General features: G+C 36.2%; 1 protein-coding gene across 1 annotated transcript in view; it reads right to left on the bottom strand.

Moving 5' to 3' along the window:
• Positions 1-17,386, bottom strand: part of Nphp3 (nephrocystin 3) — a 36,288-nt gene that overhangs the window by 12,071 nt on the left and 6,831 nt on the right. The window contains exons 6-16 of the mRNA XM_077110450.1: positions 15,731-15,891; positions 11,328-11,484; positions 10,569-10,643; positions 8,568-8,741; positions 6,245-6,348; positions 4,945-5,059; positions 4,222-4,365; positions 3,646-3,743; positions 2,247-2,349; positions 1,600-1,682; positions 68-206 (exon numbers count right to left, since the gene is read on the bottom strand). Coding sequence (XP_076966565.1) covers positions 68-206; positions 1,600-1,682; positions 2,247-2,349; positions 3,646-3,743; positions 4,222-4,365; positions 4,945-5,059; positions 6,245-6,348; positions 8,568-8,741; positions 10,569-10,643; positions 11,328-11,484; positions 15,731-15,891 — 1,353 coding nt within the window. The remainder of the gene's footprint in view (positions 1-67; positions 207-1,599; positions 1,683-2,246; positions 2,350-3,645; positions 3,744-4,221; positions 4,366-4,944; positions 5,060-6,244; positions 6,349-8,567; positions 8,742-10,568; positions 10,644-11,327; positions 11,485-15,730; positions 15,892-17,386) is intronic.

Below are 17,386 nucleotides of genomic sequence, written 5' to 3'. Positions count from 1 at the left end.
TATCTACTTCAGTTCGATTATAAATAAGACCAACTAGCCTTCTTTTTCCAAGCTGACCACACTCTACCTGTCTCATTAGCTCTTTGTCCGAGTCATCTGTCATGGACTCCTTGATGGAGCGTAGAACCAGCCTGTACAACGAAACAGTGTCCTGGCACTGGAGACACTCATGGAGGATCTTATCTACACCACCTGCTCTCCCAACACTGTTGGAATGGAGAAGAGATTTTATTCCTTACAGACAGCCAACATCTGTGAAAAATCTGGGGTGAAGACAATGGGATCTCTATTTTTTTTTGTTTGTACTGTAACTGATAACAGGAACTGAATAAAATACAATACAGGAAAATGGTAATTTTATGAAGCTACTAGAATCGTCAAGTTTATTTAGCATACTACTTAATTCAGTCCAGTAGACATATGCTGAGACTCCCTACATTTCAAGAAATTTCTATGCACTGTGTAACACAGAACTGAATAAGACATGGTTCTTATTGTCCAGAAACTACCTACATACAAGATGCAGGGAAGGAAACTTAAACAAAAGTACTGTTAGTAAGTTAGCCATGCAAATGAAATTTATGTAGATCCAGAATTTTTAAAACATCAGGCTAATAAACTGAGGAAAATCAGTAAAGAGAGGGGTTTGTTTTAAAATTCCAATAATTCTTTTTCAGAAAGGAAGATGTATGAAGGAAAGAAAAACATGGTCTCTAGTTCCTGTTGAAGTATATTCTAATAAATACTATGGGATCTGTGTGAGTAGACTTATACTCTGAACTGCACTCACTGTACTGCTGATGTTCATGGAAGCAGATTTCCTGCTGTACTTGAACCGTGGGAAGGACGTGGAAATGTTATGCATGATTTAAAGCTTCAGAAGATTTTTTTTTCATTCAAATTTAATGCTTAAGATGAGAATGTGGAATTAAGAGACAAGAGTACTAGATTCAGTGTTTGAAAATAAGAGTTGTGCTAGAATTATGATATATTGTGATGAATGCCAAAAAAGTTATTTTTAAAAAAATCTCTGGCCGAGGACAGATAATGTAGAGGCTATCCTGAAGAAGAAACAAAAGTAGTAAAATGTTCTTTCTAATGGTTACCTACTGGCAGATTCCTATTGGACACTAGAACAGAAGAACTACTGTATGACAACATGTTTATCAGGATTTGAGAACCAAGACAATAAAAATTCCTGCCTGCATACTGACCTCCTGATATTCCAGGAAACCTGAAAAAATTCTTAAATCTCAGATGTCTGTGCCACTTTCCCAAAGCTAGGGGCCTCTGCAGGTGGCATAGAGCACTGATGGGTGGCTCTAAATGAGGGTGAAGAGGTCCTTCTTTTTGCAACCCAGTGGGGAAAGGGTTAGGGTGACAAAAATTAGATAAATCTATCATCGAGTTCTGATAATTCACAGGCTACTCAATCTTCAGCAGTCAGACACAATATGTCACAGAGGGTTAGTGTCACCATTAGAATAAGGAGAAATCTGGCCCAGGAAATTGTTTAAGGAGCAGCCATCAGTTCACAGGGTGAGGAAATGCTCTGCAGCAAACACAAAACACACAGACTGGGACACGGCCACCACTTACCGTGCCATCATTTTGCCAAAAAGGGTGATGTAAAGGGCATTGCAAGTTGTAGCAGAACGACAATGTCGTTCTAATTTCTTCTCCTGCACCAGTTTCCCCCAAAAAACAAAACAAAAATACAATAATCACCCTGGAATTCATCGGTCATCACTACTGAGCAGGTATCCCAGCAGAAACAGCACTTTTCTGCCATCTCTTTGGGGACATCACTGCAGGCAGCAGAGGATCCCTGGCTATGGTCAGGGGGCAGCCAATGTGAAAACATGTTTTTGCTTTTCAGATACTTGCTTAATATTATACAGTACTCCTTAAGACCAGAATCTTTTCATCACTTCTTCTCTGTCACTAAAGAATCAATGCATTTACCAAAGTAATTACTAGATTTCAATTCTCTATAACAGTGTGCCCCGATATTGAATTTTTTTCTAAATTTTTCTTCTTAGTTGTAGATGGACACAATACCTTTGTTTTATTTATTTATTTTTATATGGTGCTGAGGATCAAATCCAGGGCCTCACACTTGCTAGGCAAGCACTATTCCACTGAGATACAAACCTCTCCCCATATTGAATTTTAAGTCTCATATAAGATATTTTATAGGAAGGCTGACACAGAGTAAAAACAGTATCAAAATTAAAAATACATACCTGCTCTTTGTTCAGTTTAATGTCTACAGAGTGGCATTCTGCAATTATTATAGATTTTGCATCTTTTGGATTTAAAGGATCAAGATGAAGTGTAGGCCACAACCTTTGGTTTAAAGAAAAGTAAAATTCAAATCATTCAACAAGAACAGTAATCTACCCACAGCACAATTAAAAACCATGAAGGAAATTGATTTTTTATTCTGCTTTTATAAAATAAGTGAAGTTAATCTCTGTTAATCACATCAAGGAAAACTATTACTTTGATTTATTCTAACATGTATATCATTACAGCAATTAATCACCACAGAATGCTATAAATAGTATATATATTAGACAACTAAGTGGTAAAACACTTCTAATTCTATATTCTGTACCTTTGGTAAAACTAAGCAGAGGCATCCGTAGTTATGGGAGCAGTACAAGACACAGTCTTTGACTGCAAGTACTTATAAAATGACTGGAATTTAACTGCTACAATATTCATTTTCAATATGGCAGCAAAAATTGTTTTTTGGGTGTGAGAAAAATCTCATTGTTTTGAACAAAGCACAAATACATACACATATCTGCTTATATATAAAAACTGATAGTATATGTGTAATACACGGTATTTTCTTAGGGAGCAGAGATTAGAAAAAAAATTCTATGAGATTTCTTAGGGGGGAAAATAGGTTGAGAAACACTACTCTACAAAATTCAATCTCTGTGTCATTTATTTTTTATTTTTTAGGGCTGCTAAAGCCAGCTTGCATTTCCAGATAACAGGAATCTAGACTACTATTGCTGGTCTGCTGCCCATTTTTCCTTTCCCATAAATTAAACTGCCTACTAGACATCATTACTTGGATCTACAAGTGGTAACTCAAACTAGCTGTGTCCAACAACTGAATTCAATGCCTTTCCACCACAAACTTGCCTGTACTTTGTGTTTTCTGTTTTAGTTCATAAAATCACCATCAATTGATGTGTGTGTGTGTGTGTGTGTGTGTGTGTGTGTGTATGTGTGTGTGCAGTACTGGGGATTAAACCCAGGTGTACCATACAACTGAGCTACAAGTCCTTTTTGATTTTTGAGACAGTGTCTCTCTAAATTGCTGAGGCTGGCCTTGAACTCCTCCTGACTCAGCCTCTGGAGTCATTGGGATTATAATTGAACCACCAGGTTCAGCTATTTAATTTCTTTAATAAGAAATTTAGAGTCATCAAGTTTTCTCCTTTCCCCTTACCTCTCCAATCTCACCTCCCTCCAAACCCTATAAATAGGATCTTTGTCTTTTTCCTGAACTCATCCTGCCATTTACATAAAAATCATGCAAAATACAAATACATATAAAAAATCATTCCTTGTTTGCCCTTAAAACATTTCACGTAATCTGAAAAACTAAAGGTAGCATCATACCTCCATGCTGCAGGGCAAGTTTCCACGTTCACAGAAACGATGACTCTTACGTTCACTGGCAGTGGGTCTATCAGCCATTTCATGTGTTTCTCAACTTGCTTAAAAATACAAAAACAAGATTCAATCTATTAACCAAGATATTTCCAACAATCCCCAATAACTCCCTCAATATAGTGAAATTCTCATTAAGTTTCTCTTATTATTAAGGACAAAAGTCTTATATTTGGATGATTTAAGATATTTTAAAGAACAAGTGGCAGAATACTATTATCACTGATCTGAATTTTGGACACTTAAGGAAATGTCAAGGCCCTGAAAATATGGTAAAACAAACAGTTTTTGCTAATTATTTAAATTCAGTTGGTCCTTCCCAATAAGATAGTAGTGTCTATTGGCACTCATACTTTTATTTATTTATTTTTAAATTCAAGTGCTTTCTTCCTAGAAATGAAGCAGGAATAAAAGGAACAGCATTATTCTCTTATCACAAACACAGAATTTAAACACTGGATTGGGCCATCACTGGTATTTTTGCCTTTAAGCTCATATCACTAGGTAACAAAGTGAAAACAGTACCTGAACTTGATCTATGGAATCAATAACGATGATGATGCTGCCCTGATGACGAGCGGAGAGTTTCTCTAGCCAACGTGGAAATTCTTCCAGGAGCTTAGCGGGATCCAAAGTTAGCGCTGACACAGACCAAGAGTGCTGCATCAACTACAGGACGAAGACAGGTACAAAGGAGGTGTTCACACCCATCACAGCTGGTGGAAATGCTCCCGTGCCTACTTTTCATAGCACAACTGAGTCACCAAGAGGACCTGATTAAATACTATTTTTAACCTTGGACAAAACCAAAACTGGCTCCAGGTTGACTATCCCTTATCAGAAGAACTTGGCATCAGAAGTGCTTCAGATTTCAGTTTTTTCAGATTTTGGAACATCTACATATGCACAGTGACAATTACATATCTTAGGAATGGGACCCATGTCTAAAGACAAATCTGTTTCTGTTTTATATATACTTTCTACACACAGCCCGAAGGGGGTTCTGTACAGTATTTTTAGTACACCTGTATTGTGACTGTGACCATTGGTCACATGAGGTCAGGTGTGGAATTTTCCACTGATGGTGTCATGTTGGTGCTCAAAAAGTGTCCAATTTTGGTGTTTCAGATTTCAGATTAGGAAGGCTCAAATTGTAATGCTGAAAAGTTATTTATCATCATCTCCTTAGTCCTGATGATTTCTGAATCTAAATAATATTCTGAGAATTCCAAAGGTGGCATGCTGTACCTTTAGTGTCAGGCGTTTAATGATCAAGGAAGACTCTGAGCTGGTGGACATGGGCCTCCCCACAAAATGAGAAAGGATCAGCGTGTTCGGGGAATTCTTCTGCTGCAATTGAATCCTGAAAGAAAAACAGGACTGTTACAAAACTGACCAGAGCCTCTGCTTCAACAAAAGAAGAATTCACAGCAAACTAGACATTAAAGGCTGACTATCAGCAATTACATGGTTAATCACTTGTACATAAATACCCAGCATTCTGATTTTACCCCATTTTTACAAAATTTTAAATATACTTGAAAAAAATTATTGATTCATTTTAGTTATAAATTGATTTTAACATAGAGGTTAAGGTATTAGTAAAGGAAGCATTAAAATAGTTTACTTTGAAGGTTAGTAAAGTAATAATTAATTTTTAATTAAAATATGCTATTTGAGGAAAATTTATTAGGTACAAAAATACTATATTTCAAAGATAACTTTAAATAATAGAGCAATAAACAAGAATCAACCATATGCTAACTCTTTGATATAAATAATAATTATGAATAAAAGAAAATATTCTTAATACTTGTTTAAAAATAATACAATGAAATTTAGAAGCTTATTAGTTTATATGAACCTTTGTCTATAATTTGAAGACTAAACTGTATTCACAGTAAAGGTTATCCTTAGTTTTGATGCTTTTTAGAATTCATCTTGCTTTTAATAATCTGTCTTCAAAAGACTAGAGATTTATCCCAGGGGTACTTTACCACTGAGCTCCAATTCCAGCCCTTTTTAAAGAAATTTTGTTATGGGGTCTCACCTAGTTGTGCAGGGCCTTGCTAAGTTGGCAAAGCTGGTCTTGAACTTGAGATCCTCTTGCATTAGCCTCCTGAGCTGCTAGAATTATAGGCATGACCCACTGCACCTGGCTATAGACTTAGTCTTCACTCAAATATTTTCAAGTCCAATGGAACTTTTAAGATGAAGCCAATAACTGAAAATAAAAATGTATCCCTCTTTAATTTACCTAGTTCCACGCCATACTGACACACCTTACTCCTGTACTTCTTTATCTCTCACCAATGTAATTTGTGTTCACAATCACGAATGCTCACACTTCCTACTTGTTTTTCATTCTGTATTTTCTCTCTGACATCCAAATTCTCTACACTGCATAAAGCTATCATTTCACTCCTCTGTGCTTTGTTAGTGGTTAGTATTGGCCATGCGGCAAGGCAGACATGCAGTGCGTTCTGTTGAAGGACCTCTGTAATTCAAGTGATGAGGATAAGTACAATTTAACTGGACCGTATCATACCACTTTGATAAAAGAAGGGACTTTCCAGAACCTGGTCCTCCAGACACCAGAAGGGGTGGAATCGGGGCTGGGGCTGCCACCAGATCATTGAGGCGTTGGTAATACTAGAAACAATAATGAATTTAAATTGTGAGGAAGTGCATGCCTCTGAGAATTCCAGTCAACTTCTGATTATCAATGAAAATACTGGAACAAGCTGCATCAGAAAACTCCACTGTCAGTTGAGGCACCCTCACAATGGCTTATTTTTATTCCCAAAATACACTTAAAGTAGCAAACTAAGAATGGGCCCCAATTTCTCCTCCCATAATGTTGCTGTTAATTGATGAGTGAAGGACACCACTTCAATCCATGTGGGTTTTGCAATTCAGATGCTTTGCAGAACACTGCAGGGAGATCACTCTGTCACACTGGATCCCTGAACCATACAAGGTGCCACAGAAGGCCTTGAAGGCCCGTCAGGCAAGTTGGATCTCTTCATCATAAAAATCAACACCTGCTTTACAGGATGACTATCCCTTATCTTAAATAGTTGGTACCAGCAATGTCCTGGAGACCTTCTTAGTTTCCAGGGACTGGTGAGAGTAGCTCTATACAAGAGCAGGTTTCTTCTGGGGCCTTTTTGGGTCTCCTAATCTGCCCCAGGGAGTCAGGTTAGCGTAGGATGCTGCAGAGCTTTCTGAAATCGAGTTTCTCTCAGACACTCAAAACTGGTTCAGAGCTTAAAGGATGCACTTAGCAAACCAGATTATTACAGTACTTATCAAAGTTCTTGGGGAGTTTCCAAAGTTATCTTGGGGTTTGGATGTTCATTAAGTGGCCTAAATGATAGCTGATGAAAATTTTTAAAAATCTGCAATAAGAGCATATGGCTTTAGGCTAGAAAGTTTCTCTAGGAACTACAAGAAAGGATTACTTGGAATAGCTTTACAATTAATTTTTCTGCTTGTCTATCTAGATATAGAATACATTGAATCAGATAATTCTGCTAGTAATGATGCATCTGAAGGAAGAAAGGAAGGACTTCATAGATTTACTATCTCATAAATCCTAACCACTTAGCTAAGGTTCCACAGAAAGCTCAATTATAGAGCCATGGTTCTCAAGTTAAGATCCCTTGTTGTAGAAGAAAAAACAAAGGATTTGGAGCCAGAAGACCGAGGTTCAAATCCCAGATCTGCAATCTACTCCCTGTGCACTCTTGGTCAAACCATAATCAGAACCTCAGTTTGTATATAATTAACAACAGGGGTACCTGTTTTATAAAATACTAATTTAACATTTGTCTTATGCCAGGTACTATGCTAAGTGCTTTATGGGTATCATCTGGCTTAATACATTACAACAGCCCAATGAAGTAGATACTAGTAGTTATTCTCATTGTACAGACAAATCATGTCTAGTGCAGTCAGGTGATTGACCAAATAAATTCCAGTTAGGAAATCTGTACTACAGATAGTACAAATTTAAAGAAGATAATGCTAAGTGAAGTCAGCCAATCCTTAAAAAAACAAATGCTGAATGTTTTCTCTGATATAAGGAGTCTGATCCATAGTGGGGTAGGGAGGGGGAGCATGGAAGGAATAGATGAACTCTAGATAGGGTGGGAGGGGAAAAGAGGGGGCATGGGGTTAGAAATGGTGGTGGAATGTGATGGACATTATTATCCAAAGTATATGTATAAGGACACAAATTGATGTGAATATACTTTGTATACAACCAGAGATATGAAAAATTGTGCTCTATATGTGTAATAAGAATTGTAATGCATTCCACTGTCATATATAAATAAAAAAATGACAAAAATACAGATGTTAATATTAGCTTCCATCATATTATTTAACATATTATTCTTACATTAATTTTAAGTATTTTTTGAACTTAGACACCTTTGTTTATACACATTGAGTTCTATTAATTTTTTAGATATTTAGGATGCTGATTAGACCACTAAAGGACTGATCTACCTATTGCATGAACAACTGCACTTTGCTTTCTGAATGTTTAATACTCTCATTCCTTTAAATTGGAAGAATAGCCTTACTATTCTAATCAAGTTTCCTAGCTATGCTACACCCAGCCCAGGTGAGTTGTAGATGGTGATACTGTGAATTAATAAATTCTAATATATAACCAGAATTACTTGGTGCTTATAAGTTTATCTGAATCTCACACATCTTTCAAATCTCAATATGGATAATCACGCTATGACAGCAGACTACTAACCAATCACAAACCTTGATTATATTTAGATGAAATACAATTATAACACAGCCTTTTAGTGGTGACTAATCTTTGCTGGAACAATACTCCAAATACTTACCTTCTCAAATCCTAACTCATAGGCTGAATTAGAAGCCTGCTGAAAGGTTTCCATTTGCTCTTGTTCATCATGTATGTCCCACAGAACATCCCCAAAATCATCTTCTTCTGGAAGGGAATCATCACTTCCCAAATCTTTAGTCTCCAGGTCTGTGTTCTCAAAGCCCAGTATATCCTGAACACAAGGAACAAACACACAGAAACGAAGGAGAAAATGAATGAGAGGCAAAGACCTTGCAGCAGGAGTGAGCACACAGGCCCCAAGTGGGCTTAAGCTACCAAGGAGGGATGTCCAAACCTATGGCTTTAATATAATACCTGCGAGCATAAAATTATAACCATAAATGATAATTTAAAAATAAGGAAGACAAATAAAAATATTAAAATAACAAAAACAAAGATCTCTTCTTCCTATAAATAAAGCTAGAGGGATATTGGACTCTGATGAAATTTGCTTTCTGAAAAATGCTACATGGGATCTGTGGTTATATCTGTTAGTGAACAATTTTAAAGGTTGTGCTATCACTTAAGAAATATGCCATAAACATTTAATTATTGCCAGCTGCGGTAGCGCACACCTGTAATTTCAGTGGCTTGGGGGGGCTGAGGCAGGAGGATTGGGAGATCAAAGACAGCCTCAGCAAAAGCGATGTACTAAGCAACTCAGTGAGATTCCTGTCTCTAAATAAAATACAAAATAGGGCTGGGGGTATGGCTCAGTGGTTGAGTGTCCCTGAGTACCTCTCTCCCCCAAATTTAATTACCTAGTACCTCTCTCCCTCAAATTTAATTACCTAGATGGAGTTTTTTGATATCAAATATCTGTGCTGTCATATCTTTGTATTAGATCACTGAAAACATTGTTCTTCAATCATTAAAGATAGTAAATATGGCCAGGTTCATTTTGCTCAATTCATTTTTTCATCTGTCCTAAAATTTGCAAGATTGTTGAAAATATAAAAATTTATAATGACAATCTTTATATTAGATGACATCATGCAAAATAGGTTTGAGCTCACTCTTTCTCTGATAATAAATTTTCATATCTGTAATGCAAATTAATTAGAAAAGGTATTCTAACCCCTTACTTCTCAAATAGACTATCTAGTTCTCTAGAGGTGTCTAGAGGGATGGGTAACTACACACTAAACATGGTACATCTTCCTCTTGTGCTCATTTTACTGGAAGATGGGGCATCTTTTATTATATAGTTATTGGTACTTTGTTAATAAGTAATTTTGACAATATTTTTAATATTAAAAATAAACAGGTATACTATCAAACAGACTATATAAGGCAAATATATTTTTAAGATAATACATGAAATTTCATTAAAACCTTAAGCTCCAGACACCTCTCTGGTCCATGTTCTCGGCTTCCTTAAGGGATACTTGAACCTCTCTCTGCTGTTAGGGATAATGTGGTGGGAAAATTTGAGGACTTTTCTAATATGTAAAAATCCAAAGTGCACACAGAATCTAAGGAGCCTGTCTATTGAGTAAACTGAACATTTTACTTCAAACACCTATTTTATTTATTTTTTTGGTACTGGGGATATAACCAAAGGGTACTTTACCACTGAGCTACATCCCCAGCCCCTCTATTTATTTCTTAAATTTTGAGACAGGGTCTCAGTAAGTTACTGAGGCTGACTTTGAACTTACAATCTTCCTATTTCAGCCTCCCGAATCTCTGGGATTACAGGTTTGTGCCACTGTGCCCATCTCAAATATCTACCTTTTAACTTGCACTTTTGTAATATGTTTTCTACTTAACAGGTATGAACTGTCAATCATCTGTGAGACCGATGAGTGGTAACAGCATCTGGTCCTAAGTAACGCCATGATTACACCACAGGATGTACTCCCAACAAAACAACAGTGCTTTCCTTGGGGACTGTTCTCAGAAGAACAAACAGGTGGTTTTCTCTGGAAAACTCAACTTTATGGAAAACAGTCTTAAAATATTTTAGATGAAATCTTAACAGGAGATGCATATTTACCTGTTTAATGATCTTTTCCACACAAATATAAGTTTTATATACTCCCTCTGCAGGATCTCCTGAGTGATCAATGAACTGGGAAAAAGAAAAAAATTCACAGTAACAACAAACACAGCAACAGCAGGAAGAGGTGGTGGTGCTGTGTCAGGAAATATTCTAGGCTTAACATATCTGTCCTCACTTGTCCACAATAACATTATAAGGGAGAAACTATTATTACTCTCATTTTACAGATGAGGAAACTGAGGCGTTTCTTAAAAAAAAAAGAAAAAAAAAAAAACTTGTCTAAAGTCACACAAGGGATTTAGTGTGACCAGGGGTGTGATGAAACCCAAAGTACACAGGTTTCCCCGCCTCATCACCTCTCTACCACCACTCTGGTCTGAGCCACTAGCACCTCTCACCTGGATGGTACCACAGCCCTCTACTCTGCCCACTACGCTCCAAACTACTGTCTCTTTTCCACGAAGTGGCCAAAGAGATTACTTGTCCAGGATGGCATCAGGCCCTGATATTCTTCTTCTTAAAATCTTCCAATGGCTCCCCGTCTTGTTCCAAGGGAGCAAAACTAGGCTCTTAAAATAGTGTTCAGGACTCTTGAGGATCAACTGGGCCATCTCTCCCCCTCCCCACCCCCTCACTCTGCTCTGGCCTTGCTAGCTTCCTCCCCGTCCTCAGACACTCTAGGCTCTCATGACCTTTGCTCTGGCTCTTCCCTCTGCCAAGCATTTTCTGAAAAAGAAACCCTGTGACTTTTACCTTGGCTTTGTTGGCCTTGTTGAGGTTAGAAACTTGGTCGATCAATCGCTGGACGGAGTCGGAACTGACTTTCCCATCCTCCAGACGGTGATAAATCAACCGTGGTTTTCCTTCAGGGTTTTTCAGAAAGGCTTCTTCACAGTCTTCCAATAAAAGGCTAGATGGGAAATTGGCATTTCTGGTGCTACACTGCACGGTGGCAGCCAACAGTAAAACAACCCACTCCAGGGACAAGTGGCCAGAGAAGCTGCAGCCCAGTGAAGCTTCTAAAAGCGACACTAAGTCCTTAATTCTCTGATGAAACTCTGTTATAGCTTGTTCTTAAAATACAATGTGTTCCTTAGCCAACAATTAGAGTCAGTATGATAGATTATGAATTAAATTATAAAGCTTCAGCAACTTTATTTTTTAAACCTCACAAAATTCTCAAAAATTCTGTTAAACATGGCTCAAAATGGTGGAACCAGACTCATGAGACTTGGCAAATACATGGAAAACAAAATTCCATTGGCTGATTTATATTTTCTAAGTTTAAACACAAATATTATTACCTCTAAAGGCTCAAGACATTTTTTTCCCCAGTCCTTTAGCCTTTTCTCACTTAATAAATGGCCTCAATATGTCCAATACCTACTATGAGAAAGACCTAGGGGTAGATGGGTGAGGTCAAATGACTAGCAAAAACCTTGACTATGGTAAAGTTGTTTTATTTTTTTTTTAAATAAACTTTGCTACAGGGAACCATAATTATATTGTTTATAAAAGTTACTAAAAAATTCTAGAACTAATAAACAACTAGTGTTTTATACACCACAGGAACATTGCAGCCAATTCCCCTTTCTAAAAGTTTTAAAGTTGTCTAGAGAGGCATATTGGTGTGTATGTGTGTGTGCATGTAGGACATGGGAGCTAGTAAAAGATTCATAATTTGCAAATGCAGAAACTAGTCTCAAAGATAAAACAGAAAAAAAATAATATCCTATTAGATGTTTCTGTGCTAACCCAATGTACCAATCCACAGGAATTTTCATTGTTGAAATCATTCTGGCCATGTTTTACAGAAGTTTGGAATTTAAATGGCCCATTTCTTTTTGTTTTTGGTTAAAAAAAAAAAAAAAGAAAAACATCTGTGGCCCAGATGAATGCCAAAGAGTGAGCCTTCTGTTCAGACGCATGTTTGTATTTGAAAAGCAGGCCCTACAAAACTGACACAGGGGTTTAGGTAAAATGCTATGGTCTCTGGGATTTGGTGGCATCTGGTGGAAGGGAAGTAGATGGTACAGATGAAAATAAACAGATCAAGAGCTAATAACTGCTGAAGTTAGAGAGTATGGCAGGCCGGCTGACATGCTGATAATCTGCATTGCAGAATCCAGTCGGAAAGTGGGTTGTATAGACAGATGCAGAGGGGAGGAGCTGACAGAGGAGATGCCACTATGTGAGGCCACAGGAATTGGAAGTGGGGGAGACGAGGAATGAAGAAAGCTCAATCACAAGAGTGGAGCTTCCACTTCACTAAATTCTGTAAGAAAACTCCACAGAGTTACTCCTTGTTACTAAGGACGGAATGGAACCAAGAGTAGGGCCTAAGAAGTCGTGAAAGGTGATGTGATTATCCTTTGGTAATTACCCTGAAGGTTCCCAAGAGGGAGCCACCAGGACCAGAGGCTGCTTCCAAAAGCAAAAGTGGCCTTCTCTTCCACTTACGATCCAGAATTCTTCATTAGCCTGGCTGCCCAACAAGGGTTTTGCCACAATGAAGGAGGGCAAAGAATCAAGAGCAAAGAATATCCTAGACCTTTATCTGAAATATTCCTATTGGCCAGTCCCTCCTGGAGTCTCCCTTTTTCAGTTCACATCCTTCACGTTAGGAGATTTCTCCTATGATTCTGCCACAAAGGAAAGCAGGTCAAATTAATTAAAGAAGAAATGGATCAGCAGTGTCAGAAGTCTGACTATTTCCCTTCTCTGGAGAGGGACAATGGAAAGGCATGGCTCCTGTGTTCTTCACTACATAGATTTTTTTTTTTTTTTTTTTTTTTTTAATGATGACTGAATGTTGGGAGAAGCCACTGAACAGTATCTTTAAGTAACTCTGTGGGTACCATTTGGACACAAGTTATAATTATTGGTTAGAAAAGCATTTCTCCATCAAGATTCCAAGTGGTTCAGGAGTAGTATTTCTAGATTCACCTTTTGGGAAGGAGGAAGGATCCATAGGGAGAGATGAACAAGCAATCTGAGAGAATTGAAGGCCCCAAGAGCCCCTGCTTGTGGTATGAATCTCATCTTGACTGCCACACTTGGTGACAGCCTTGGAAGAAACAAATGATGAAATAAAATAATAAACAAACAGAGTAAGAAAAAAAATCTAAGTAAAATAAAGGTGAAGCAGAGGCTAAGAAAAGACTAAGAAATTAAAAATTCTTATTCTTTAACAAGAATAACCTTTTTTAAATGCAAATAAATGTAATTTTAGTTAAAGAAGATATATGAATCTGCCAAGCAGAAATAATAAAATATGAAAGAAATGGGGGACATTAAGAAGAGTTTAAGATTAGAAAGATAAAGATAAATGTTAAAAGTATAAAAATAATGTACAATATTTTATTAACAAATTCCTTTAGGTAAAGAAAAAACAATATATACAAAGATATAAAATATTGTGCTCTATATGTGTAATGAGAATGTAATGCATTCCACTGTCATGTATTTAAAAAAATAAAATAAATTTTGAAAAAATCTCTAAAAAAAAGAAAAGAAAAATAAGATGGTTTCAAGGATTAAAGATAGGAATTAAAGAAAAATAATGTAAAACAAATGACATAGCACCAATAAGATAAAATATTACTCAATATTAAGTAAGGAAACATGATAGAACCTTAGTAAATTTAAAAACAGGGAAGAAAAGGGAAAGGGGTAGATAGTAATAAAACTCACTGAAGGCAATCAAGTGGAAGGACTCCTAACATATTCCAGGTGAAGGCTCATTGACTAGCCAGCTGCCACTTGCCTGGCCACTAGGCAGGCAATCTTTTTTTTTTTTTTTTTTTTTGGTACCAGGAATTAAACCCAGCTTATTTGTCTTTTATCCAGAATATACAAAGAACTAAAAAAATTAGATAATAAGATAACAAATAACCCAATCAACAAATGGGCCAAGGACCTGAACAAGTACATGAAAAAATGCTCACCATCTCTAGCAGTCAGAGAAATGCAAATCAAAACCACCCTAAGATACCATCTCACTCCAGTAAGATTGGCAGCCATTAGGAAGTCAAACAACAACAAGTGCTGGTGAGGATGTGGGGAAAAGGGTTCACTTGTACATTGCTGGTGGGACTGCAAATTGGTGCGGCCAATTTGGAAAGCAGTATGGAGATTTCCTGGAAAGCTCGGAATGGAACCACCATTTGACCCAGCTATTCCCCTACTCGGTCTATTCCCTAAAGACCTAAAAAGAGCACACTATAGGGACACTGCTACATCCATGTTCATAGCAGTACAATTCACAATAGCAAGACTGTGGAACCAACCTAGATGCCCTTCAATAGACGAATGGATAAAAAAAAATGTGGCATTTATACACAATGGAGTATTACTCTGCATTAAAAAATGACAAAATCATAGAATTTGCAGGGAAATGGATGGCATTAGAGCAGATTATGCTAAGTGAAGCTAGCCAATCCCTTGTCTTTTATCTACATATCTAATTGACGTTAAAAAATCTTTATTTGCAGGCAAGATTCATTAGCATGCTTACATTAACATTATAAGGAGACTGTTCACTTTGCTGGGTTTATTCAAGTAATAAAGCTCCTCAATGCATTTCAATTATGATTCAACACATACACCATTGTTCAAGGTGTGTGTATCATATAAAATCCATAAACTTCTGAAATTGTATCCAAAGAAAGAAAGGTAATAATGATTACTGAAATCACGGATCACCAACTTTTTCTGTAAAAGGCCATAAAGTCAACATTTCATGCTTTGTAGGACATAAATTTTCTATTACAACTACTGAACTTTGCTGTTACAGTAGAAAATCAGACACAGAAAGTATATAGTGAAAAAAACATGGCTGTGTTCCAATAAAACTTTATTTTCAAGGGCAGGCACCCAGCTGAATTTGGCCACCAGGATATAACTTACTAAGTCCTGATTAAAATGATCTTTACATTAAAGATGTTGTTCATACAACCTATTATAAAAGTCTAATAGTCTAAAATTTTTAATTCTTTATTTTAGGTAAGTGTGAAACAGTTTTGGAACTTATTAAATTTCATAGATTGTTTTTGATTTTAAAGAATGTAATTATAACCTATCTTTGAAGTTCATTTGCAATTTCAATTCTATATACAGCTAATGCATATAGTAAATTACAGATTTTTCCAACTTACCTTGGTAAAGTGGAGTGAATGAATAAAATAACTAAGGAACTCTTCTCAATTTCCCATTTTCTTATAGTGAGGTATTGATTTTCAACGTCTATTGGAAAATAAACAGCATGGAAAAAATATCCCATTGTCTCACACATTCTTTTAAGTTTAGGTGAATAGTCCTAAAAACAAATTATGATATATATAAAAGCATAATGTATTTAACTTAAAATATAGTAAGAGTCATACAGCTTTAAATATTATGCTCTGTAACAGGTTATGGCAGGTATTTTCTATCACAAAATTCTAGGAGTAATAATGGAATCACATTAAAAAAAAAAATCCTAAAGAGAAAAAGCCAATTTCTCCCTAAAACGTAAATAATAATAGCTTAACCACCAAGCTATTCTCTAGCTTAGAAAATGATTTATTTCATGATCATAACAGGAGAAAGCATTAGGCTATTTTGCTTTGGTGCTTCTTTTTTGTGTGATTATTATCGTGAACAATTTTGGTTTTATTGTTCTAAAGAATACAAAATATTGATCAACAGATCTATATAACACAAAGGCTTGAGCTTGATATATTAGAATACCAAAGCAAACAGAAATATGCTAGAAACATGTTGGTCTTTAATAAATTAGGTTACTAAGTAAAGATGATTATCATGGCAAAAATCAGTAATGCCCTCAGAAATATCTTTGGGAATAACCTATATGCAATTACTGAATGGAAACTCTGAGCTTTAAAATATTTTTACCAAAATTGAGTAATACTACAAAGGAAAGCTAAATGTATTTATTAACGAACAATCTGGGGGATGTAAATACAGTAGGTTTGGTCTGTGGATTTACTTAAAATTCACTTGGAATAGTGGCAGACAAAACTTTTTCTACAGAGTCACGATGGCAAACAGTTTCACAAAAATAATTATAGCTTGACAACTTGGCATTTTAGCAGGGATCTTTGCAGCCTATTTGGTTCTTGTCACAATTTGCTCTGCCATTGAAATGTCCTTGTAGTGCAGCTAGAGATGGCATATATATGAATAAGTCTCGTAATGTACAATAAAACTTTATTTATAGACATTAAAATTTGGATTTCATATAACTTTCAAGTCATGAAATATTACTCTTCCTATGATTTTTTTTTAAAGCAATTTAAAAATGTGAAAACCAATCTTAGCTCCGGATTATGTGAAAACAGGCAGAAGGCCAGATTTGGACTACAGGGTACAGTTTGCAGATCCCTGTCTTAGAAAAACTCCAAGGGCTGCCTTGAAAAATTAAAAACGATGACAAGAATTAAATTTGTTACTACCTGCAAGAGATTCAAAAGATAGAGCCGGCGGATGTAACTAAAGTAGGTATGCTCTAGGTCTTAAACATTGTGGAGAATAGCAAGGATGGTGGAATGGGATGGACATCATTATCCAAAGTACATGTATGAAGACACAAATTGGGTGTCAATCTACTTTATATACAGAGATATAAAAAACTGTGGTATATATGTGTAATAAGAATTATAATGCAAAAAAGTACATGTATTGGCGTGAACACACTTTATTACAAAGATATGAAAAATCGTGCTCTATATGTGTAATAAGAATTGTAATGCATTCTGCTGTCGTGTATTTAAAAAAATAAAATCAATTAATTAAAAAAAAAGAGAGAATAC

Source organism: Callospermophilus lateralis, chromosome 10 (assembly GCF_048772815.1).
Source record: "Callospermophilus lateralis isolate mCalLat2 chromosome 10, mCalLat2.hap1, whole genome shotgun sequence".
Classification (NCBI taxonomy): Eukaryota; Metazoa; Chordata; class Mammalia; order Rodentia; family Sciuridae; genus Callospermophilus; species Callospermophilus lateralis.
Note: the sequence above shows the minus strand (reverse complement) of the source record. Positions and strands in the feature narration are given on the sequence as shown.